The sequence below is a fragment of the Euprymna scolopes genome, chromosome 12 (genome assembly GCF_053919585.1).
Source record: "Euprymna scolopes isolate OS-2025 chromosome 12, ASM5391958v1, whole genome shotgun sequence".
NCBI lineage: Eukaryota > Metazoa > Mollusca > Cephalopoda > Sepiida > Sepiolidae > Euprymna > Euprymna scolopes.
Genome location: NC_136493.1, coordinates 132,063,528 through 132,088,893, shown reverse-complemented (window position 1 = coordinate 132,088,893; position 25,366 = coordinate 132,063,528). Strand labels below are relative to the sequence as shown.

At 31.8% G+C, this 25,366-nt stretch overlaps 1 protein-coding gene across 12 annotated transcripts in view; it reads left to right on the top strand.

Moving 5' to 3' along the window:
• Positions 1-25,366, top strand: part of LOC145291490 (progranulin-like) — a 92,212-nt gene that overhangs the window by 22,438 nt on the left and 44,408 nt on the right. For all 12 annotated transcript variants that reach the window (XR_013869425.1, XM_080137383.1, XM_080137388.1 and 9 more), the window contains exons 2-3: positions 17,409-17,585; positions 23,625-23,765. Coding sequence is in view for 11 of the 12 variants with exons in the window: in XM_080137383.1 (XP_079993509.1) it covers positions 17,409-17,585; positions 23,625-23,765 (318 nt within the window). In the remaining variant the exon portion in view is untranslated. The remainder of the gene's footprint in view (positions 1-17,408; positions 17,586-23,624; positions 23,766-25,366) is intronic.

Genomic DNA, 25,366 nt, shown 5'->3' with positions numbered 1-25,366 from the left:
TATCCAATTTTCCACCATTACAAATTATCAGTATTCTCTCATTAACCACTATCAAGTGGCTTCTAGGTCTTTATAAATGGTGACTCTTGTAAAAATATTTATTTAAAATACATAAATAAATCTTTTGGGAGATAAGACCACCCATCCTCTTACAATTAACTTTTTCTTTTTTTATTCTAGCTGGGGATTGGACATCCTAATTAGGTGCCAAACATTCACCAACCGAAAGATCTTTTTAAGATTCTAACCGTCCCTTTAAATGCAATTCTTTAAATATCTCTTGCACTTGGAAATATGAACATAGATGTGAACAAAAAAATAGTGAAAAAAATTTTTTCTTAATTCAATTATCGTAATCAAGAGAAATGGAGAATAGAAAGTGGGTCTTAGGTTTATTTTCAGCACCCTCGTAATTCTCTACGCATCCCCCATGTTGTCCTTCCTTTGGTCCTCTCATTCCATCAGCAATGTTTCTGACAAACCATCTTGTTAACCTGTATCTTCAAATGTCTTTTTTGGTCTTGATAAGTGGTGATTTTTAAAATTCTTTGTCTAAAACCCATGAAGTTATCTTGCAATTTTATAATAGATTCAAACTTTGTACTCCTCAAAATTGATTTTAAAAAAATTTGGTAATTTTATCGTTTTTAAATTTTGTACAAAGACAAACAATACAAACAATTTTGTATTGTTTTTAAAATTTGGTCAAAACAAAAGCACCATTCTGAGGAGCGTGAAAAGTGAACCTTGAGTTTACTTGCAGCGGCCTTGTAATTCTTGCTTTCTTTAGTCCTCTCATTCCATGAGCTATGTTTCCAATGAAAGGGAAATAATTACTAGATCAGTATCTATCTAATGCTTATCATTGGATAGTTTTGACTTTTTTTTTTTTTTTTTTTTCATTTTTCATTTAATGGCTTAATGCAATTCCCCAGACTCTAAAATTAGTTTACCCAACATAAAATTTTTTTTTTTAATTATATATGCATCATGTTATTTAAATAATTATCCATGGACGTGTGGTCTACCACCATCTTTACAGCTCTGCAACTTGGTTGTGGTAACTCTGCATGGAAATCAGACTATAAACCAACATCCTTACCAATCAGAATTTGAAGCAATACAAAATTTCTATATTAAATATCTATTTGTCTGTCTGTCCGTTGCACTTTGTTTTCAAAAACTACTGGTCTGATCTAACTTAAATTTTGTATGGACCTTTACTATGACAAGGTCCACTGAAATAAGTATTATGAAATCCATTCGATGCACAGTATTTAATGTAAAAATGAGCACAAATGTAATGACATTCAACTATCAATTTGGCATAAAGCACTCATTCTAAGTCAACGGACCATAACTTTTGCCTGTTTTTGACAGGCTTAAATGTCTAATTATGACATAATCATTATTGTAAACATATTACATGATTTCAACACCAAAATATTTTTGGAACCGGTTTAAAAACCTCTTTGTCAGCACATAGCAACAGAAAGTGAACTCTTCACCCATTCGCTACTGGTGCAGTTAGTTTGTGGTTATATAACAGCCTCACTAACAGTTTATTCAGAAAAAAAAGTATTTTAATTTATATTGTATTTTTCATAACAATATTAGAAAAATCTATTTAATGACAAATGTTATTACAATACGCTAGCTTTCAAGTCCAATGTAAACAAATTCTTGTTGAGTTGTCTGTTTAATCCAAATTCTCCAATTTACACTATTAACGATTACATTACCACCTTACATTTATTAACTCTTTTCTACGAATGGCCTTCGGGCCTTGATAAGTGATGACTCCCTTGTAAAAAAAAAAAAAAAAAAAAAAGTTTGCTAAAAATTAAAAAAACGTAACTTATTACACTAAACAGATATCCAGCCCAGTTGATCAGTTCCATCAGTGTTTAAATCTAATATATAAACGGTTTATGTCTGTCTCCATATTTTCAAACTCTCCTCTGAAACTAAAAGTCGCAGGGCGGTGCTTGGGGCCTCAAATGATTGGATTTTTTATGAGCTGTTTTTTTATGGGTCTTTAGCCAGTCAAAATTGAAAAAAAATTAAACATTTTGTACATTCATCTTAGTTTATTTTTAATCAGTTCATATGCGTGTTACGTTGGTACAGTGGTAACATCACCAGCTTTGAATGCTAGTTTCTGTTTCGATTCTAGCTGATGGCACCTAAATACTTTAATACTTTGAAATCACGACTATAATAATATATATGAAATCTGGACAAATTGAAATCATATTTAAGCGTATTTTACATCCGGCCAAAGTCTTCCCCCCCTCCCCCGAGCTAGTAATGTATAATTTCCTTGATATACTGAGCTTGTAAATTTCTATTATATCAGCAAATATAATTTATGTGACTGAAATAAGATTGTCTGAGGATATATTTGCTGATGACACCACACTTCATAATAAACATGAGGCGGATGAGAGGGCAAATGTACACATATCCAAGGTCATGACAAAAAGCTTAGAAAACTATCTTTAGTCTGTAGTGGAACGGGGCCATAAATGGATGGTAACATACGCCAAGACATTTTTAACAATGACAAACCTTCTCAACCACCTGATTGCAATGATAACACTCTACCTGAGGGCTCATTGTTCAGTCTCCTTGGCCTAACAGTCACAGATAATATGAATTGGAACAAATACATTAAGGATATTGCCAAGATTGCAAAGATGAGCTCTCTCTACCATGCTAGAAAATTACTTGCATCTGAGTCTCCTACATCTCTCCAAAGCGACCGTTCGCCCATGCATGGTGTATTATTGCCACATCTAGGCTGGTACATTTACCACTAGTCTCTCCCTCTTAGACAGAGTTCAAAAGAGTTTCCAATCTAATAGGCCCTACACTATCAACCAAGCTCAAACCTCTGTCTCATCTCTAATGTTGCATCCCTGTATCTGTTTTATAAGTACTTTAATGGAACGTGCTCTGAACTTCTAACACGTTCTTTACCATATATACTTTTGACAAATAGCAAAATCCCACCTCTTGAGGTCCCTAGATGCCTGAAAGCCTTTTTGCTTTGGAATTCTCTTCCCATTTCCCTGACTGTAGAAGTTTAAATGTAATGTGAATAAACATCTTGCTACTCATCTTTTCACATAGTTCCCTGTAGACATGATTCCGGTAGAGACCCCCTTGCATCCAACTCCAAGTGGTAATATAAAAGGTAAGCTACAGAGTTTCGGGTTTCACCTGAAAGAGAAAAATGGTTAAATCCATTTCAAATGCAAATTATTTTTTTTTTTTAATCACAGAATTAAAAGTTAAAGGTGGCAAAACGTTTAAAATTATAAACTTTAACCTTTCTTTTGAAAACCGTATTGTGATAATTTAATAAAAACTTGAGAAATAAACATCTGTTCAGTGCATGTGCTGGGGGTGGGCTTTTTTTTATATTATTTTTTTTTTTGAGTGTCTCAAACTTTGTCAAAAACCTGCCATTTTATACAATTTGTTTTGTAGTTTTCACTTTTGAAAAATAGGTTTTTACTTGATAATATTCCAAAAGAAAATAAAATCTGTTAAGAATAGTAATTAATAGGGTTATGACAAGAGAATATTCTTTTCATTATTTTGACTCTCAAGTATATATCCGTCTATCTTATGTTTTTCAGATAGTGATGTGGTTCTCTATTGATTAACTGCCGGATATATACTGGAGTCAAAACAATGAAAAGAATATTCTCTTGTCATAGCCCTAGTTATAAATCAACATTGTATACATCTGCTACACCAAACTTGCATCCTAAAAAAAAAAATTTTTTTTTAATTAAAAAATGAAAAAAGTACTTGTGCAGCAAACTGATCATTTTCCTATGAATGTTACCTCTGCATATTCTAGCATGTATGTAAACCACCAGAATATTGGCAAAATGCTCAGCATAATAACTCAGGACAAGATCAAACTGTAGCACTGTTCTTCAGATGCTGCACTTCAATTTCTTGTTCTGTCAGTGGAGGAAAAATCCTTCACGACTGAGACAATTTTTATTGTTGTTCCTTTTCTCCAACTTAAAAAAACGACCCTGGTGTCTAACTGTCCCGTGGGGATGCATTGTAAATAGGAACATCTAAACAAATGTGCTGTGGGTGTGTAGGCAGAAATTTACTAAAATTCCATTAGTCTCTAATATGAATCTTATAGCAAACACTTAATCGATTAAGCAGCTTCATTCCACTTCCTCTCTGCTCTCGACGGCTGCCCTTTAATCAAAATCTTCCCCTTAACCTTAACAGAAAAAAAAACTAAGTAAGCAAAAAAAATAATTAATAAAATATTTATTCATTAAACGTGTTGATTGTTTTTTTTTTTTTTGTTTTTTTTATATTTCCATTTTTCTTCATTAAAATTACTATCCAATTTTTTAAAATTTGATCAGTACTCGGCATACTCCGACTGTTAACATAAACTGCTGGAATATGCCAACACAACATCTATAGAAAAACGGGCCGTTCTCTGCACAAGTACAAAAAAAAAAAAAAAAAATACATGAAAAACTTATTTTTAGCAGTTTGTTTATGTGTACTTCTGCTGTATGAGATTTCAAATAAATGGACTTAGATGTTATGATGCTAGGATAAATTCAAAAATGATAAAGTACAAAAATAAGTAAAAATTACATTTATTAAATTACAGTTTTATGGTACATTTTATTGTGGAACGGTTGCTTTCAATTAAAATCCGCCCTTTCAAAATAGAAAACATTGGACTGATAGTATCTGATTTTCTGATTGAACAATTTTTTTTTTTTTTTTTTTGTGAAAATTTGCAATTCAGTTACATATCTGAACTTTAAGACTAAAAACTTCATAGGGGAAGAAATCCTTGAAATGACGACTTCATGTGAATGGTTTTATTAAACTTGAAATTTAAATAAAATTTCTATGTAAGACCTACATTTATACAATAAAAGAAAATGGGACAATATTAAAAACTACTTTTTAAAGGAAATAAAATCTCAAATGTTGGGTGCAGATATGGTCGTGTAAATGGCACCCCAAGAATTATGCAAATTCATCAAATATATCTCGTCTCGTCAAGACATTTTAAGAGCTAAATGTCTCCTCTGCCATTTTTTAAATTACATTCAGGTCTATGGTTTAGAGACCCAATTCAGTTTAAATATCAGTTGTAATGGTTTACCAATCAAATTTTATTTTATAAAAACAAAAATATTGGATGAATCTGCAGTAAATTTTGGTATACAGTTTTGTTTTTCATATTGCTAAAACTAGATAACCGCCCCTCCCCCACAATAAAATAAAAATACTGAAATTGGGGTTTGTATTACTGTACACATAGATTCGAAAAAGTTGTCAAAAAAACAAATATATAAAAATAAATGTTATCAAAGGCAAGATAAGTTACTTTTCTACCTAACTGGATATATTTTTTGTGTTTTTATTCAATTTAACCTGTTTATTCAGCTCGAAAAGCATACAGTGTTTACCGATGTATTGGAAAATTCAAAATGGCGCCCGACACTCTCTTTAACACGGTAAGTTTGGGAGAAAGTGTTATAAATAATAAACTAGACAAAATACTGTTAGAAATTCGTTCATTATGCTACAGTGACATAAGTTGACATATATTCGGTGTTTTTTAATAGTATTTTGTCTAGTTTATTATTTATAACACCTTTTCCCAAACTTACATGTTAAAGAGAGTGTTGGGCGCCATTTTGAATTTTTCAATACATCGGTAAACACTGCATGTTTTTCGAGCTGAATAAACATGTTACATTGAATAAAAACACAAAAAATATATCCAGTTAGGTAGAAAAGTAACTTATCTTGCCTTTGATAACATTTATTTGTTATATATTTGTTTTTTGACAACTTTTTCGAATCTGTGTACAGTAATACAAACCCTAAAATTGTAATATCCTCCATATTAACTGTTAATCACAGCTTTTTTATTTAATTTTACAAACATGCCCAACTGATTGAACTCTACTTGGGTAGCACATGAGCAGTGAACCACTCCCTCATGTATCATTTTCACTTGTCTCTTCAGACATTTGACTGCTTTTGTCTTCATTTCAGCTTCATAGAATCACATGATTTTCCAATGATACTCCTTGTATTCGACAGTCTTTTCCAAGGTCACTTTTTAGCTGAAGAGCGAGAAGTAGGGTGTAGAATTGGGTGTTGGGGTTTTTATTCAGAAGTTTATTTTGCCAATATCTGCAAAAGTTCCAGATGCCGATTCCATAACTCGCCTTTTTTCAACACTTCCTTGGTCAAAAGTGACCTTCACTTTCTACCAGCTGCTTAAAACCCATAAGGTCAATAGTAAAGATAACCAACTTGTGAGGTTTAAATTTTTTTAAATTTATGATGACACTAAAAATAAACAATATGGCAACCTCTTTTTCAAAGGTTAAGAGAGACAGAAATCCAATATTTTGGTTTTATTCTAAATGTGGACATTGCTGTAACTATTTGAACATCAATACATGTGACACATTTATATAAATTGATATCCTAAACCAAAGTGTTTGTGTGTGTATAAAAAAACAAAACAAAAAAAACTGGTAAAACAATATCAAATCTGTTTGGGGAACCCAGTTAGTGCCACCAAAGCGTGACTATTCAATTTATTTTTAGTTTATTTTGTGGAGGGAGATTCTATCTTTTATGCTATTAGCTCAAAAGCTGAATTTCAAGTGTTGAACAAGTTAAATAGATAAATAAACCCTAGAAATGTAATGCCATTTGTCTGTCACAAAAAAATTTTAGTGAATGAAATGTTTTTCTTAAATTGTGTGTTTTTTGTTTTTTTTTACACATGGTTCAAATTTGATGTATTGTTATGAAAAAAATCTAGATTGATTTCTTTGGTATAAATCATATTAGAAAGATTCAATGTGTTAGCTGTCAAAATAAATCTTATATGAACAAATCCTGCTTCAGTTTTTTTTGTTTTGTTTTTTTAAGTAATGGTATTTTGGCCAATGTTCAGGCCGATTTGATCTAATATTTGCATTATGATTAATTTTCATTTACCACAAAATGGCATTACATTTCTAGGGTTTATTTATCTATTTAACTTGTTCAACACTTGAAATTCAGCTTTTGAGCTAATAGCATAAAAGATAGAATCTCCCTCCACAAAATAAACTAAAAATAAATTGAATAGTCACGCTTTGGTGGCACTAACTGGGTTCCCCAAACAGATTTGATATTGTTTTACCAGTTTTTTGTTTTTTTTTATAAACACACACAAACACATTGGTTTAGGATATCAATTTATATAAATGTGTCACATGTATTGATGTTCAAATAGTTACAGCAATGTCCACATTTAGAATAAAACCAAAATATTGGATTTCTGTCTATCTTAACCTTTGAAAAAGAGGTTGCCATATTGTTTATTTTTAGTGTCATCATAAATTAAAACATTTTTTAAACCTCACAAGTTGGTTATCTTTACTATTGACCTTATGGGTTTTAAGCAGCTGGTAGAAAGTGAAGGTCACTTTTGACCAAGGAAGTGTTGAAAAAAGGCGAGTTATGGAATCGGCATCTGGAACTTTTGCAGATATTGGCAAAATAAACTTCTGAATAAAAACCCCAACACCCAATTCTACACCCTACTTCTCGCTCTTCAGCTAAAAAGTGACCTTGGAAAAGACTGTCGAATACAAGGAGTGTCATTGGAAAATCATGTGATTCTATGAAGCTGAAATGAAGACAAAAGCAGTCAAATGTCTGAAGAGACAAGTGAAAATGATACATGAGGGAGTAGTTCACTGCTCATGTGCTACCCAAGTAGAGTTCAATCAGTTGGGCATGTTTGTAAAATTAAATAAAAAAAGCTGTGATTAACAGTTAATATGGAGGATATTACAATTTTAGTATTTTTATTTTATTGTGTGTGGGGGGGGGGCTTATTTAGTTTTAGCAATATTAAAAAAAAAAAAACTATATCAAAATTTACTGCAAATTCATCCAATATTTTTGTTTTTATAAAATAAAATTTGATTGGTAAACCATTACAACTGATATTTAAACTGAATTGGGTCTCTAAACCATAAACCTGAATGTAATTAAAAAATGGCAGAGGAGACATTTAGCTCTTAAAATGTCTTTCTTGACAAGATGAGATATATTTGATGAATTTGCATAATTCATGGGGTGCCATTTACACGACCATATCTGCACCCAACATTTGAGATTTTATTTATTTCCTTTAAAAAGTAGTTTTTAATATTGTGCCATTTCTTTTATTGTATAAATGTAGGTCTTACATAGAAATTTTATTTAAATTTCAAGTTTAATAAAACCATTCACATGAAGTCGTCATTTCAAGGATTTCTTCCCCTATGAAGTTTTTAGTCTTAAAGTTCAGATATGTAACTGAATTGCAAATTTTCACAAAAAAAAAAAAAAAAAGTTCAATCAGAAAATCAGATACTATCAGTCCAACGTTTTCTATTTTTAAAGGGCGGATTTTAATTGAAAGCAACCGTTCCACATTAAAATGTATCATAAAACTATAATTTAATAAATGTAATTTTTACTTATTTTTGTACTTTATCATTTTTTAATTTATCCTAGTATCATAACATCTAAGTCCATTTATTTGAAATCTCATACAGCAGAAGTACACATAACAAACAAACACTGCTAAAAATGAGTTTTTCATATATTTTTTTTTTTTTTGTACTTGTGCAGAGAACGGCCCGTTTTTCTATAGATGTTGTGTTGGCATATTCCAGCAGTTTATGTTAACAGTCGGAATATGCCGAGTACTGATCAAATTTTAAAAAATTGTATAGTAATTTTAATGAAGAAAAATGGAAATATAAAAAAAACAATCAACACGTTTCATGAATAAATATTTTTTTTATTAATTATTTTTTTTTTTGCTTACTTAGTTTTTTTTTTTTTTTTTTTTTTTTTTTTTTTTTTAAGGTTAAGGGGAAGATTTTGATTAAAGGGCAGCCACCGAGAGCATGCTTAATCGATTAAGTGTTTGTTATAAGATTCATATTAGAGACTAATGGAATTTTAGTAAATTTCTGCCTACACACCCACAGCACATTTGTAGAGATGTTCCTATTTACAATGCCTCCCCACGGGACAGTTAGACACCAGGGTCGTTTTTTTAAGTTGGAGAAAAGGAACAACAATAAAAATTGTCTCAGTCGTGAAGGATTTTTCCTCCACTGACAGAACAAGAAATTGAAGTGTAGCATCTGAAGAACAGTGCTACACTTTGATCTTGTCCCGACTTGTTATGCTGAGTATTTTGCCAATATTCTGGTGGTTTACATATATGCTAGAATATGCAGAGGTAACATTCATAGGAAAATGGTCAGTTTGCTGCACAAGTACTTTTTTCTTTTTTTAATTAAAAAAATTTTTTTTTTTAGGATGCAAGTTTGGTGTAGCAGATGTATACAATGTTGATTTATAACTAGGGCTATGACAAGAGAATATTCTTTTCATTGTTTTGACTCCAGTATATATCCGGCAGTTAATCAATAGAGAACCACATCACTATCTGAAAAACATAAGATAGACGGATATATACTTGAGAGTCAAAATAATGAAAAGAATATTCTCTTGTCATAGCCCTATTAATTACTATTCTTAACAGATTTTATTTTCTTTTGGAATATTATCAAGTAAAAACCTATTTTTCAAAAGTGAAAACTACAAAACAAATTGTATAAAATGGCAGGTTTTTGACAAAGTTTGGGACACTCAAAAGAATATAAAAAAAGCCCCAGCACATGCACTGAACAGATGTTTATTTTTCAAGTTTTTATTAAATTATCACAATACGGTTTTCAAAAGAAAGGTTAAAGTTTATAATTTTAAACGTTTTGCCACATTTTAACTTAGTTTTAATTCTGTGATTTAAAAAAAAAAAAAAAAAAAAAATTTGCATTTGAAATGGATTTAACCATTTTTCTCTTTCAGGTGAAACCCGAAACTTTGTAGCTTACTTTTTATATTACCACTTGGAGTTGGATTCAAGGGGGTCTCTACCGGGATCATGTCTATAGGGAACTATGTGAAAAGATGAGCAGCAAGATGTTTGTTCACATTACATTTAAACTTCTACAGTCAGGGAAACGGGAAGAGAATTCCAAAGCAAAAAGGCTTTCAGGCATCTAGGGACCTCAAGAGGTGGGATTTTGCTATTTGTCAAAAGTATATATGGTAAAGAACGTGTTAGAAGTTCAGAGCACGTTCCATTAAAGTACTTATAAAACAGATACAGGGATGCAACATTAGAGATGAGACAGAGGTTTGAGCTTGGTTGATAGTGTAGGGCCTATTAGATTGGAAACTCTTTTGAACTCTGTCTAAGAGGGAGAGACTAGTGGTAAATGTACCAGCCTAGATGTGGCAATAATACACCATGCATGGGCGAACGGTCGCTTTGGAGAGATGTAGGAGACTCAGATGCAAGTAATTTTCTAGCATGGTAGAGAGAGCTCATCTTTGCAATCTTGGCAATATCCTTAATGTATTTGTTCCAATTCATATTATCTGTGACTGTTAGGCCAAGGAGACTGAACAATGAGCCCTCAGGTAGAGTGTTATCATTGCAATCAGGTGGTTGAGAAGGTTTGTCATTGTTAAAAATGTCTTGGCGTATGTTACCATCCATTTATGGCCCCGTTCCACTACAGACTAAAGATAGTTTTCTAAGCTTTTTGTCATGACCTTGGATATGTGTACATTTGCCCTCTCATCCGCCTCATGTTTATTATGAAGTGTGGTGTCATCAGCAAATATATCCTCAGCAATCTTATTTCAGTCACATAAATTATATTTGCTAATATAATAGAAATTTACAAGCTCAGTATATCAAGGAAATTATACATTACAAGCTCGTGGAGGGGGGGGGGAAGACTTTGGCCGGATGTAAAATACGCTTAAATATATTTCAATTTGTCCAGATTTCATATATATTATTATAGTCGTGATTTCAAAAGTATTAAAGTATTTAGGTGCCATCAGCTAGAATCGAAACAGAAACTAGCATTCAAAGCTGGTGACGTTACCACTGTACCAACGTAACACGCATATGAACTGATTAAAAATAAACTAAGATAAATGTACAAAATGTATAACTATTTTTTTTTTCAATTTTGACACATTTTTGACTGGCTAAAGACCCATAAAAAAAAACAGCTCATAAAAAATCCAATCATTTGAGGCCCCAAGCACCGCCCTGCGACTTTTAGTTACAGAGAGTTTGAAAATATGGAGACAGACATAAACCGTTTATATATTAGATTTAAACACTGATGGAACTGATCAACTGGGCTGGATATCTGTTTAGTGTAATAAGTTACGTTTTTTTAATTTTTAGCAAACTTTTTTTTTTTTTTTTTTTTTTTTACAAGGGAGTCATCACTTATCAAGGCCCGAAGGCAATTCGAAGAAAAGAGTTAATAAATGTAAGGTGGTAATGTAATCGTTAATAGTGTAAATTGGAGAATTTGGATTAAACGGACAACTCAACAAGAATTTGTTTACATTGGACTTGAAAGCTACCGTATTGTAATAACATTTGTCATTAAATAGATTTTTTTAATATCGTTATGAAAAATACAATATAAATTAAAATACTTTTTTTTCTGAATAAACTGTTCGTGAGGCTGTTATATAACCACAAACTAACTGCACCAGTAGCGAATGGGTGAAGAGTTCACTTTCTGTTGCTATGTGCGGACAAAGAGGTTTTTAAACCGGTTCCAAAAATATTTTGGTGTTGAAATCATGTAATATGTTCACAATAATGATTGTCATAATTAGACATTTAAGCCTGTCAAAAACAGGCAAAAGTTATGGCCCGTTGACTTAGAATGAGTGCTTTATGCCAAATTGATAGTTAAATGTCGTTACGTTTGTGCTCATTTTTGTATTAAATACTGTGCATCGAATGGATTTCATAATACTTATTTCAGTGGACCTTGTCATAGTAAAGGTCCATACAAAATTTAAGTTAGATCAGACCAGTAGTTTTTGAAAACAAAGTGCAACGGACAGACTAACAGATATTTAATATAGAAATTTTGTATTCCTTCAAATTCTGATTGGTAAGGATGTTGGTTTATAGTCTGATTTCCATGCAGAGTCACCACAACCAAGTTGCAGAGCTGTAAAGATGGTGGTAGACCACACGTCCATGGATAATTATTTAAATAACATGATGCATATATAATTAAAAAAAAAATTTTTATGTTGGGTAAACTAATTTTAGAATCTGGGGAATTGCATTAAGCCATTAAATGAAAAAAAAAAAAAAAACTATCCAATGATAAGCATTAGATAGATACTGATCTAGTAATTATTTCCCTTTCATTGGAAACATAGCTCATGGAATGAGAGGATTAAAGAAAGCAAGAATTACAAGGCCGCTGCAAGTAAACTCAAGGTTCACTTTTCACGCTCCTCAGAATGGTGCTTTTGTTTTGACCAAATTTTAAAAACAATACAAAATTGTTTGTATTGTTTGTCTTTGTACAAAATTTAAAAACGATAAAATTACCAAATTTTTTTAAAATCAATTTTGAGGAGTACAAAGTTTGAATCTATTATAAAATTGCAAGATAACTTCATGGGTTTTAGACAAAGAATTTTAAAAATCACCACTTATCAAGACCAAAAAAGACATTTGAAGATACAGGTTAACAAGATGGTTTGTCAGAAACATTGCTGATGGAATGAGAGGACCAAAGGAAGGACAACATGGGGGATGCGTAGAGAATTACGAGGGTGCTGAAAATAAACCTAAGACCCACTTTCTATTCTCCATTTCTCTTGATTACGATAATTGAATTAAAAAAAAAAATTTTTCACTATTTTTTTGTTCACATCTATGTTCATATTTCCAAGTACAAGAGATATTTAAAGAATTGCATTTAAAGGGACGGTTAGAATCTCAAAAAGATCTTTCGGTTGGTGAATGTTTGGCACCTATTAGGATGTCCAATCCCAGCTAGAATAAAAAAAGAAAAAGTTAATTGTAAGAGGATGGGTGGTCTTATCTCCCAAAAGATTTATTTATGTATTTTAAATATTTTTACAAGAGTCACCATTTATAAAGACCTAGAAGCCACTTGATAGTGGTTAATGAGAGAATACTGATAATTTGTAATGGTGGAAAATTGGATAAAAATCAATTATTTATGAGGATGGCTCAACAAGAATTTGTTTATGTTGAACTTGAAAATGAGGTTTCTCATATTTGAGTATAATTGTTGCCAATTATTTGTGTATGCACTGTTGGGTTCTGTAGAATATGCTGACTACACCACTGTAAAATAAGACCACCCCCTCTCACCCAGGGATGGAACTGTTGACTGTGGGTATGAGAACCCTGGCGACACCAGATGATCTTGCTTTTCAAATAGAGGATGAGGCATGGGGGGGGGGGCATACTGACACTTGGTCAAGGAAAAACAGATGTTTATGAGAGAAGAAATAGTGAATATTTTGATGGGAAATAAACAAATAAATGATAATGAGATTGAGTTGTTGACTCATAATTGTTGCTTATCACATCAGGGGTCTTTAAGAGAAAGACAAAGGAGAATTTGTTCCGATATAATGGCTTTTAAAAATCTGTTAACAAGGAAGAGGTTGTTTTAAAACCCTGTTGAGTGACATTGTCGACCTGGAGGTGACATAAGTAACACCTCAGTGCAATGAGGGTTAAAAATTGGTATAGATAAAAGATGAGAGAAGGAGTAGAAATTAGGGAAACAGAGAGAGAGAGGGAGAGGAAAAAGGAAAAGGGAGTACAAATTGATATGATAAAAGAGAGGGAGAAGAAAGGAAGAAAGAATAACTCCAAAAAGGTGGACGGAGAAATTACTGTTTTGATAAAAACAAGACACTTAGCTAATTGGGGTCTTTTTTCGAAGATTCCTTCCCATGGACTGATGGTGGATGAAGAATGGAGAGCTTGGTAAAGGAAACAAAACTGCCAGCCCCCTAAGTTGCATGACTAGGCAGTGTGTAACTATTATATTGTAATAATCAATTCTGTGTTAACCAATTAAGTTTGACTTTCTTTTCTTTGATTGGAACTCCATTGTGAATGCAATATATTTCTCAGATAGCCCAGATGACAGTTGGAAGCTGATTTGAAAGCAGAACCGTAAGGAGACTGACGACGACCCGAAGACTAATTCGACCACTAGACGAAACCACGGGTGGCGCCACAGGTATCGGCTACAGGTGCACTTCAATCATGAGCCTATGCACCTGAGCTGTTACATGGGTGGTGACCTTCGATGTCTAAACAATGAACCGAGTAGTCTATATTAATTGCGCACGTAGTTACACTATGTTCAACACTCCATTTTGACCCTTATTTGGGCTAGACAGGAGGCTAGAAGAGAGAGACAGAGAGAGAGGAGTTCAAAATACCAAGCAACAGGCCTTGACATGTATTAACAAAACAAAAAATGTTGAACTTATTTGTACTATTCAACTTTTGTTCAGGCATCCATCTGCTTTAACAATGATTGAGGGAAAGAAGTTGTTTGAGATTTGAAAAAAAAACAAAACATTTTTTTTTTTAATTTTATTTTATTTTTTTTTTTTATTGCAAAGAAATAGGTAAAGACTGATAATTGTTTGAAAAAAAAAAAAAAAAGGCTACAGCAACCAAATTGTTCACAAATAACACTCAAGATGAGAACAATAGTCCGGTCAATACAAGTAATATAAACAACCTTCATCTAAAAAATTCAGAAATGTAAAAAATTTTAACTTTATGAAAATTAACATTTCAAATTTACAATGGCGTTTTTTGTATTTATATAAAAATGTATAACTTAAACTTTTTGAAAACTGTATTTTTTCTTTTTGTAAACTCCTTAATGAACAGTTTCTAAAAAAAAAAAAAACAAAAAAAAAACTCTGAAATGAAAGTGATCATTATATGAAAATGTATGACTTAAAAAGTACTTTTTTTTTACAAAATAATAAATCAAAATAATCATTAAATAGGTTTTGAACATTTTTCTTTGTTCTGAGTGGAATTTTTCAAAAATGAAAAATTGTTCTCAAACCTAAAATACCCAAATGCTCCTTTCCCCCCCCCCCCTCCGTATTGCATCTTGCTAGTTGCCTATGTTTATTTCTTCTGGAGATGACTAAAAAATGAAATTAAAGCAAAGCAAGCATCACTATGAGGGGATACTTTACGTAAGTCGGTTAAAATTTAAGTCTTTTGTTAAAGTAAAACGCTTGAATGAACACGTTCTGTTTTGCTGCAGTGGGTGTGTGTGTGGGGGGGGGTTAGTAAAATGCTAACTTTCTGTGAACAGAATCACAAAACTATATTTTAATTGCAACTATCCATTTGAATGTGGTCAATGTTTTATGGACCTTCATTTTATGCTGGCTTTATTTTATGATCTCGTATATATGAGGAAACGAGTCAACTTTGTTCAAGAAAGTAAAACTGACTTCTTTATTACTGTAAAAGTTGACTGTCTTTTTACAAAAAAAATAAAATATTTGATTTTACTGCATATTAACTTTCTTTAGCCATTTCCTGTTTTAAATGTCGTCGGAAGTAGACAGTGTTAATTTAAGATATTCGCTTTTTCACATAAACATCTATCTCTTCTGTCTCCCTCTTTTTGCTATTCAGCCTAACAAAACAAACATGGCCAAATGAATTGGATTTTGGATTTCATGCATTAATAACTTTTCCAAGCCATTTTTTGTTTTGGACTTCATATGAAGCAAACGCCCCCCCCCCAACCCAATTATGTTCCTTGCTTCATTTTCAAACTTGAGAATATGCATTCTTCAGCCATGACTGGTCCTAAGTAATTCTCAGTATTTTTGAGGGTCACACACACTGAGGACTGAATTTTCATCCTCCAGAAGTGAACTTGAAAACTGAATTTTTACAAAGTAATCTATCCACTTTGTCACAGGTCCTTGCCATGGTGAAAATAGCACTCAAGATGAGAACAGTAGTCTGGAGAACCCAAATCATGAATGATCAACCCTCATAAAAAGAAAATTCCAGAACTTTTTTTTTTTTTTTTTTTTAAATTCTGAAAATGTTTTTTATGGTTTCTCGATGCTTTTTGGCAAATCCAGTTATTTCGAAAGTTTTATGCTTCAAGCTCTTTATATCTTCACATATTTATTTGTAGGGTTTGGTTTAGTTTATTAGGTAAGTGGGAGTGAGAAAAGGGGGGGGGGCTGTTTTTGTTTTGGGCTTTGCAGAACATGATTTAGTCATACAAAAAATTTAAAAAAAAAAAAAAAAAAAAAAAAGTGTTAATGTAGGTGCATTTAAGACGGCCATCTTCTGACAGCCTGATCTAGTTGCATCAGCCGCAAATGTAGGGCAAAAATAAAATTGTTCTTGTAGTATATAAGAATATTCATAAACTGAGTTTTTTTGCAAAGGTTTATTAGTCCCCCAACAAAGGAGGGGTTGGACCCAGTAATTCACTCCCATTTATGTTTGCACTTTTCTCAATAACCACGCCTTGGATTTTTTTGTTTTTTTAATTTTGCACAAACATTAGTCATGGTGAAAGTAAATTTTTCACTCGTAGAGAGGGACCCCAAGCTTAGCTTCTTTTAAGGTATATTTACAAACATTTTCATAGAAATTAATATTAAATGGCTGTCAACTTAAAATAATTTCAAAAATATAAACTTTTCACATAAAATTTAATAAAATTAAACTACATAATAAATATTAATTCAGTGGATGATATTGACTAAAAAATTGTTTAAATCAGATTTTTTTTTTTTTTTAATTTTTTTTTATTTAAATAAGATATATTTATTTAGACACATTTTCCCAGAAATAATGAATATTAAATGTAGCATGAAGGTTGACTGATCTTATGTGCATTTATGATTGTTTTCAATTCTTCTAAAACAAAAATTGGACAGATGTATGCATATCGGTTTCCCATTTTAAATTTTCTTCAATTTCATTTTCAGTGAATTTTTGCATTCTGTATTTCAATTTCATTTTTTTTTTTTTTTTTTTTTTTAACAAGTCTGTCCCCTGTGATGGAAAGAAAATCCTGTAAAGTGATAAAGTAGTTTGATTTTTAAATTTTATAGCTAAACATGACACCTTAAAAACAATTTGAAGCAACAGGTAATTAAATAATACCAACTTTTGCAAAATTTAGAAAGCCTTTAACGTAGGAGAGAGGGGAGCATTAGAAAAACTCAAATTCACTTTAGTTATCTTGTTTATAAAACTATTTAATCAATTTGTGATTTGTGGTAGGCAATCATACAGATTTATCTATTTTTTGTATTGATTTTTTTTCTAATTTATATTTTTGGTAATTAATAATAAAATTTTCTATTAACTTTTTTTTTTTTTTTTCTTCTTCCAGATTTTCCTTCCATTTCTGGCAATCCAGCTGCTGCTGATCTCTTCTGCTTGTGCAAATACTCTGTATTTTGAGCCAGAAACTGACTTGATTTGTCCCGACAACACCCACACATGCAAGAGTGATACAACCTGTTGTCTTTTGCCAGATGGACTATATGGTTGCTGCATGTATGCAAATGTAAGATCCAACCCTGCTTTTTGTTCCTTTTTACTTTGCTTCCCTTTTTATAAACCTTTTCTTTTTTTATAAACCTTTTCTTTTTTTATAAACCTTTTCTTTTCTTATAAACCTTTTCTTTTCTTATAAACCTTTTCTTTTCTTATAAACCTTTTCTTTTCTTATAAACCTTTTCTTTTCTTATAAACCTTTTCTTTTCTTATAAACCTTTTCTTTTCTTATAAACCTTTTTTTTTTATAAACCTTTTCTTTCTCTTTTCTAAACCTTTTTCATATGTTAAAATATATGGATATTTTTGTTTACTGATGCAAAATATTTACATTTCAATCTATTCTATATGGAACGATTTCTAACGTTATCAGAGTACAAAATAGACTTCATGGCTTAGTGGGGATGCCCTTTTCTCTACCCTGCAACCTCTCTCCCACAGAAAAGACGTTGCGAGCCTATCCTTGTTTTATCGTTATTTCCATGGCAGGTGCTCGTCTGAACTCCAATCTCTGGTCCCCCCTTGCCAATCTTTCACGAAAAACACCCGTCTAGCCGAATCCATTGTGAAAAATTTCCCCCACTCTTTATCTATGCCTAAATCAAAACGTGGATTCCATGAACAAAGCTTCTTAGAACTGCACGCCTGTGGAACTCTGTTCCGACTGCCTGCTTCCCACCAGACTACAACTTGGATGTGTTCAAGTCCAACGTTAACAAATTCCTAATGAACCGCCCCCTTAAGTAAACACTTCATCAACTCTCCACACTAACGTAATGTACTTGCAATAACCCTTATCCCTGAGTGGCTTCCAGGCCTTGATAAGGGGTGACCACTGTAAAAAAAAAAAAAAAAAAAAAAGTTGCTTCCATAGTTTACAACATGGCAGTCTTCAAATCATATTTTAGATTGTTATTGCAAACATACTAGTCATAAACTGTCCTCATAAGTAATTAAATGTTCGTTCCATTCATCATTCAACCTACTTATATATTCATCAGTCAACTGACAATCGGTCCTTCTCATTAACCCTTATCCTTAGGTGGTTCTTAGCCTTGATAAATGTTAAAGTTTAGCTTTTTTGTTTACTGGTACAAAATATTTAAGTTTGCATCGGTTCTGCATTTAGCAATTTCTTTCCAAGAATTTGACAAATACCTAGCTGCCACTCATATGCAAATTAGTTAAGAATTGATACAAACCTGATTTTATGCAGCGTGTAGGGTCTACTGCATCTAATTGTATACTCGTGAAGTAACAAGATTTCTCATTACCTCATATGCAAATGAGATGTTACCATATTGGATAAAAAGCCCATTTTTTTCAGAGATGGGTGAATTTAGTTGTGAGTTTGGACAAGTGTGACAACTGTAATCACAAAAATTGTTAGATGAAAGTACAGAATAATTAACAATTTATCTAACTGCACTTATCCTCTATAGAATACTTTCCCATGGGACTACTTCCCTGCAGCTTACAACATGACTCTTCGAATGATTTGATTGTTCCTATTTACTTGCTTCCCCATGAGGGCAGATTTAGACACGATTGGTTTTTGATGTGGGGAAAATCCAGCTCCCCCAAAAAAGGGGCACTCTGGTTAGAAACAAGTTTTCGTTGTGAAGGATTTCTCCTCCACTGAGAGGGCAAAAAAGGTGAAGTGTAGCATCAGAACAGATACTAGACTGAGATCTTGATCTGAAGGCCAAGGAATTTGATTGAAAACAGTTTGTTCTAAAGAGTAAATTTTATTCCATTCATTTTAAACTCTCGTAATATACTCATACTGACAATCGGTCCTTCTCAGTAACTTTTATACTCGGTGGTTTTTGGCCTTGATAACTCATTCCTTAGTGAAGAATAAGAAATATAGACACAAAATTTTGAGATAAAACTATTTTTAGCAGATTGTGCAATTTTCTATTTAAGTTTATTAAAAGGACCCCTCTATTGATTTTTTTTTTTTTTTTTTTTTTTTTTTAAGTTAATCGAACCATTAACTGTTATCCTCGAGTGGCTCTTGACCTTGATAATTGACCCCCCCTCTCTCTCTCTCTCTCTCTCCCCCCCCCCCGGTGGGGGTCTAAATAATTTTAAACTTCTGTTTCAAATAACTCCACTTACATCAAATACATTAGAATTAAATTTTCTACCTATAATCAGTCTAATTTTAACATTTATAATGCTTTATTTTTGGTGCTTGTCCAGTCACTCTACCCCATCCACATGAAAAATAAAGAAAATCCTTGCTTTCTTTTTCCTTGACAGTACTCAACAAACTTTTTCTATTTGTATCTGCTCACAGGGTTTGTTTGCTTTTCTTTCTTTTTTTTTTTTAAATTTTGACTTAGTTTCAACTAATTGGAGTTGTCCAAGTTCTTTTTATTGCCCCTTTTTCTATACATACAAAGGGTCCATGACCACGACCGACATAGACTTGTTCACTGAAAATAAGGTAATGGCTGAGGTCCTAGCAAGCAAGATCTCACTTTTAATAATGAAAGATTTTTACAAAAAGAACTAAAAAAACTTAAAATTTGCATTAAAATTGTTTCATGTCTTTTGAAGACTAAAATTCGTTTATTTATTTTAAAAAAACATACACAATTTGATTTATGCTGAAACTAAATGTTGTTCAATATAAATGAAAAAAGTTCAATGATCCTCCTAAGTTTTTAAAGTGGAATTATTCGAATTGGACATTTGAAAGTAACTTTTAGCCTTTAAACTATCGAATTGAAAAAAAAGATTTATGGTGCTTATTTAGAATTAAACACATTTTCAAAATGAATGCATAGAAATTTTTGATATACTGAACATAAAAAAGGAAATACAGAACGGTATTACAGATTAATCCCCATCTGATTTACAACATTTGACAATCTGGAATGAAAATGTATCTGTTCTGTCCTGACGAAATTTCAATTTTTATCCCAGAATCCAGATTCCCCTGCCTTTTTAAATGGACAGCCCACATACAGACACATATTTAAAAAAAACAAAAAAACCTTGTGTCCAACTTTGATCTCCTAAGAAAGGAAGTAGTTATGGACTAGTTAAAAATTGAAAGACAAACTAAATAAAATTGCATACAAAAATAACTGTTTTTCATAAAATAAAAAAAATATTGAATGCAATCATGTGAATTTAATTGTCAAAAAAACATGCTGCAATCGAAAAATATTTAGTAAGGAAGACAAATGAAGGTACGTGTGCACTTTAACATCCTTGTTCAAATTTAGAACGCCATTCTTAACATGGGGACAGGGATGGAGGCTGTATCTATTGCCTTTCTACAGAGAACATGCCTAAAAGATTTTTTTTTTTTTTTTTTTTTAACTAAGAAATCAAAATGCATGATTTTTAATGTGAAATTGCTAGCATTACAAGGCTGATAGTTAGAGTTGGAATTATGAACTTATCTGCCCCCCCCCCTTTTTTTAAATTAGAAATGAGATCATCCTGTTTTGCTGGCTCATAAAATTTTATTTTCTTAAGAATAGAACTACTTGCTCAATTTACGTGATTTTTAGAATGACTTCTTCAGTCCGTGACGGGTATGTACCTCCATGAAGCCTTTAAAGATTTTCTGTATTTTGAAAATAGGTTTCATTCTAGATGCAACATCATTCATTTTCAATTGTATAGTTAAAAGTTAATTTGAAATGTCTATAACTACAAGATTTTCAGCCATCCTTTCCTTATAGTTTTTACTTTTTAATGGTTGTCAAAATTTCTGCATGAAAGTTGTGCGAGATAGGAACGCTGAGTCTTGTAACTGTATCCCCAGTAATTATTGCCTTCCATCATTGTTTCACCATGTTCTGGCCCACTAACCCTCTGGCCTGCTTGGGTAGGATTGAAACGGCTATCTTCAGGCAATTCTACTCAAGCAGGCCAGAGGATTAGTTGGCCAAAACGTGGTAAGACAACAACTATGGAAGGCAGTTACAAAACTCAACATTCCTAATCCGTCGTGGTTAATCACCTGAAGAAGGCCAGAGGATGAGTTAACTGAAACGTGATGAAACAGCTATGAAGATGAGGATAACAATTTGCAAAAAGAATGAATGCACAAATTATGAAGCCTAGAATAGAAAGGATTCCAAAAGTAAATAAAATAAAAAAAACATGAAAGTTATTTTTGCAGCCTTTGAACTGATAAATAGAAAGTATATCTTTCTGGCTAGAATTAAAGTAGATCAAACTCAAATGATTCTTGTTCAGAATTCTTAATTCAAGTGTTGAATATTTCCCATCAAAGTTTTAGGTTTCTCATGGTATGAATTCTTTTTGTGAATAAAGCTATAGTACAAATGTAAGCATTTTTTTATTTTATTTCATGGCAAGATTTCTTGTAGTGAGTGAAGAACTATGTATACCGAGATAAATGTTTAGTATAAATATATTTGCTGACTTTTGCCTTGTGTCACATTTTTCAAAAATTATTTTACATTGTAAAATTGTTTTGAACATAAATATTACCTTAGATGGCGAGAGTCTGTTAAGAGAAAGAATTATATATTGAATCTGATTCATTTTTTGTAATTAACAACTTGAGCTTTTCTGTTGATAAGTTTTTACGAACTTGTCCAGAATTCTTAAGAAAAATCTGATGTACAGACAACTGGGAATTGCTTGTGAATTTAATATTCCCTTAATACTTCCTCCTTCAAAGGAAACTGGTTCAACCCGCATTGGGAGAATGCTGTACAACAATGATATAAATACTTGTGATGGAAGGAAAAATATATTCCAAAAATCACATGAATTGAAGTATCTTTATTTTTAAATAAGAAAATCAAGTTCTATGGCTGACTCGAGCTATCTTCTTGCAACGCTATTTTGAAGTCTTATAAAACAAGGGAGATAGCATTATTCAAACTTGTACAATTTTGTTAAGCCTACAAATTCATAATTAGCTTAAAAATGATTATATTTATAAAAATGAAAGTAGTTGGTCAATTTACGTAATTTTTGGAATACAATATTTTCTGTCATCGGCATATACATCATATATTTAGGAATAGACGGTATCCTTATGGGAACCAAGTTCCACATACAAGCGAACACACGAACACAAGCGTGTGACTTTAAAGTAATCTCGATTATTGCCCTTTAACTCTGGCAATGCCATTCTTTGCCACAAGGGGGCGATACAGCCTACTTCCACATCTGGTTTGTATCGTTTTTCCTTTCTTTCTCAAATCATGCAAATCGCGTCAAAACTGCTCTCCTGTTTTATACCCGCACAAAGCACATTTGAACTCTCACAAAAGGTTCTTGAGACCATAACGTAAGTAGTGTTTTAGGTGATGAACTGCTTAAAATTTTATATGTATCAATTCTGTAAATAAATGTACATTGGTTGTAAATATAATTTTGCCGAATTTTATGTACTCCTTTCTTGGCAAAGGAGACCATGCGACTTTCTCTTTAGTCCCCTACTTGACAAAAGCAGGCACCATTCGCCGGCTAGTCTTTAGATCTTCGAGACATCTGAAGAACAGATGAAAGTGTTCAAAATCTTGTGAATGACACCTGCTGAAGGATATAAATAGCATTGTATCTTTATAAACATCACAGTTGTTCCATTTAAAAAAAAAAAAAAAAAAAAAAAAATGGAAGAAACTTCTGTATGATATACATACCCGTGATGGAAAGAAAATACTGCTCACCAAGAATCACGTAAATTGATAAAGTATTTTTATAAAGAAAATCAGCTTTAAGCAAATTCGCGGTTAACTAATATCTCACCTCCCCTGTTAAGAATGACTTTCTAAAAACTTGCAAGCTTGAATTATTTGGAGTTATTGCTATTGATTTTAAGATGCAATATTGTCACTTCTCATTTGGTCACAAAATTTGCTGGATCAATTTACATGATTTTTGGTGTATATTTTCCCTCTGTTACTGGTATGTACATATAGATGTTTACTTTCTTTTTTTTTTACTTGTATTTTTAATATGGAGGAATTCTAGATAAGCACTGTTATTTCTTTATTTTTTCGTTTCCATTTTAATTGATTTTTGTTTGTTAAACTTCCAGGCCGTTTGCTGTAAGGATAATATTCACTGCTGTCCGACTGGCAGTTACTGTGATGTTAACAATGGAAGTTGTAACAAAGATGGCGTCTCATTTGAATGGTCCAAGAAAGCTCCTGCTGCTTTATACATTCCAAAGAATAAGGTAATTATCTACATTGGAAAATTTTTATAAAACTAGCAGAACCTGTGGAAATTCCATGGTAGTTGAAAATTTTAAAACATGAAATATAAAATAAATAAGAAATAAAATAAATTTAAGATGATCTTTTTAGCAAAATTCTTTAACCTTTTAAAGCTAAAAAGAATTGATTTGAAAATTTAGATTTTTTTTTTTTTTTTTTTTTTTTTTTTTTCCCCTCAATGAAAATTCAACACAACACTTTTTCCTGAATAATTTTTGTATATAAATTATAAAGGAGCAGCTGTCAATTCATTTGCACATTTTTTTTTTATTTTAAAGAAACTATAATCCAAAAACCCCAAAAAAATACTTAGTCTCGTCAACCTGGATTTTTTAAATTGTAAAATAAAATAGCCAATTTGAAACCATAAACAGACAGCCATTTTAAAAAAACTTTTTTTTTTTTTTTTGAGAGGAAATGGTTTTGATTTTTAACCGATAAAGAGCGACTAAAGTGAGGTAATTTATTTCTCGTTAATTAATGCTTGCGATAATGATTTTTTTTTTTTTTTTTTTTCAATACTGGATGTACGGACAAGTAAATATTTAGATAAAAAAAATATATTTGATGCTTGTCTGTCAAGGGTGCGTTAGAAATTCCGTGCAGATTCTAGAGTTCGAGAAGAGACACTTACAGGAGGCCAGGTTACATTGGTCAAAACATTGTGTGAATAACACTCAAGAGTTGAGCAGTAGTCCGAAAAATCCAAATATGAATTATCAATCCTCATCTCAAGTTCAGAAACATAAGCTATTATTATAAATTTAAGAAATGATTTCTGTTTGCAAATGATGGTCCATCTGTTCGTTTTTTAATTTTTTTTATTTTATTTTTTTTTTTAATTTATTTTTTTTTTTGAGAAATGCCTCCTTTGACCGTCAGGGAAGGCAATTGGGAAATAATTAACTGCATCCCTATTAGGGTAAAGTCTTGCATGTGTCTGTCTTGATCATCTCAAGGCTCTTTATGCTAAAATGAAAAACTTCTTTCTAGATAGCAGCAATGAATCTTCCCATCTCCCTCTTTAAGGCAATCGAGGAGGTACTGCCTGCAAAAGAAGGCTTCTGATGAGTAATTTCTTGGCCTGAAGGCCAAGATCACAATGTAGTATCTGTTCTGATACTACACTTCACCTTTTCTGTCTTTTGTCAGTGGGGGATAAATCCTTCATGACAGACAATTATTTTTGTTTCTATCCAGAGTGCTCCTTTTTGAGGAGCTAGATTTCTCCTCATTAAAAACCGACCTTGTGTCTAACTTTGCCTTCATAAGACAAGTAAATAGGAACACTAAAAGGAAATTAAAATCATAAATTTATAAAACTTGGTTGAATTTTTATTAATTTTTTTTTTTTTTTTTTTAATAAGAAAGTCTATAACTGCTAATTTGAATATGAGCATGTTTATGCGATGCTGATATATAAATCTCACATTGACTATCTCATAGTTCGAAATTAATAGCATGTTCAAATTAACATCCATTTTACATGCTGGCATGTGTTGGACAGCTTTAAATAATTGACTTTTAAACTAACTTATCTCCGGTCAAGTCTTTATTTATC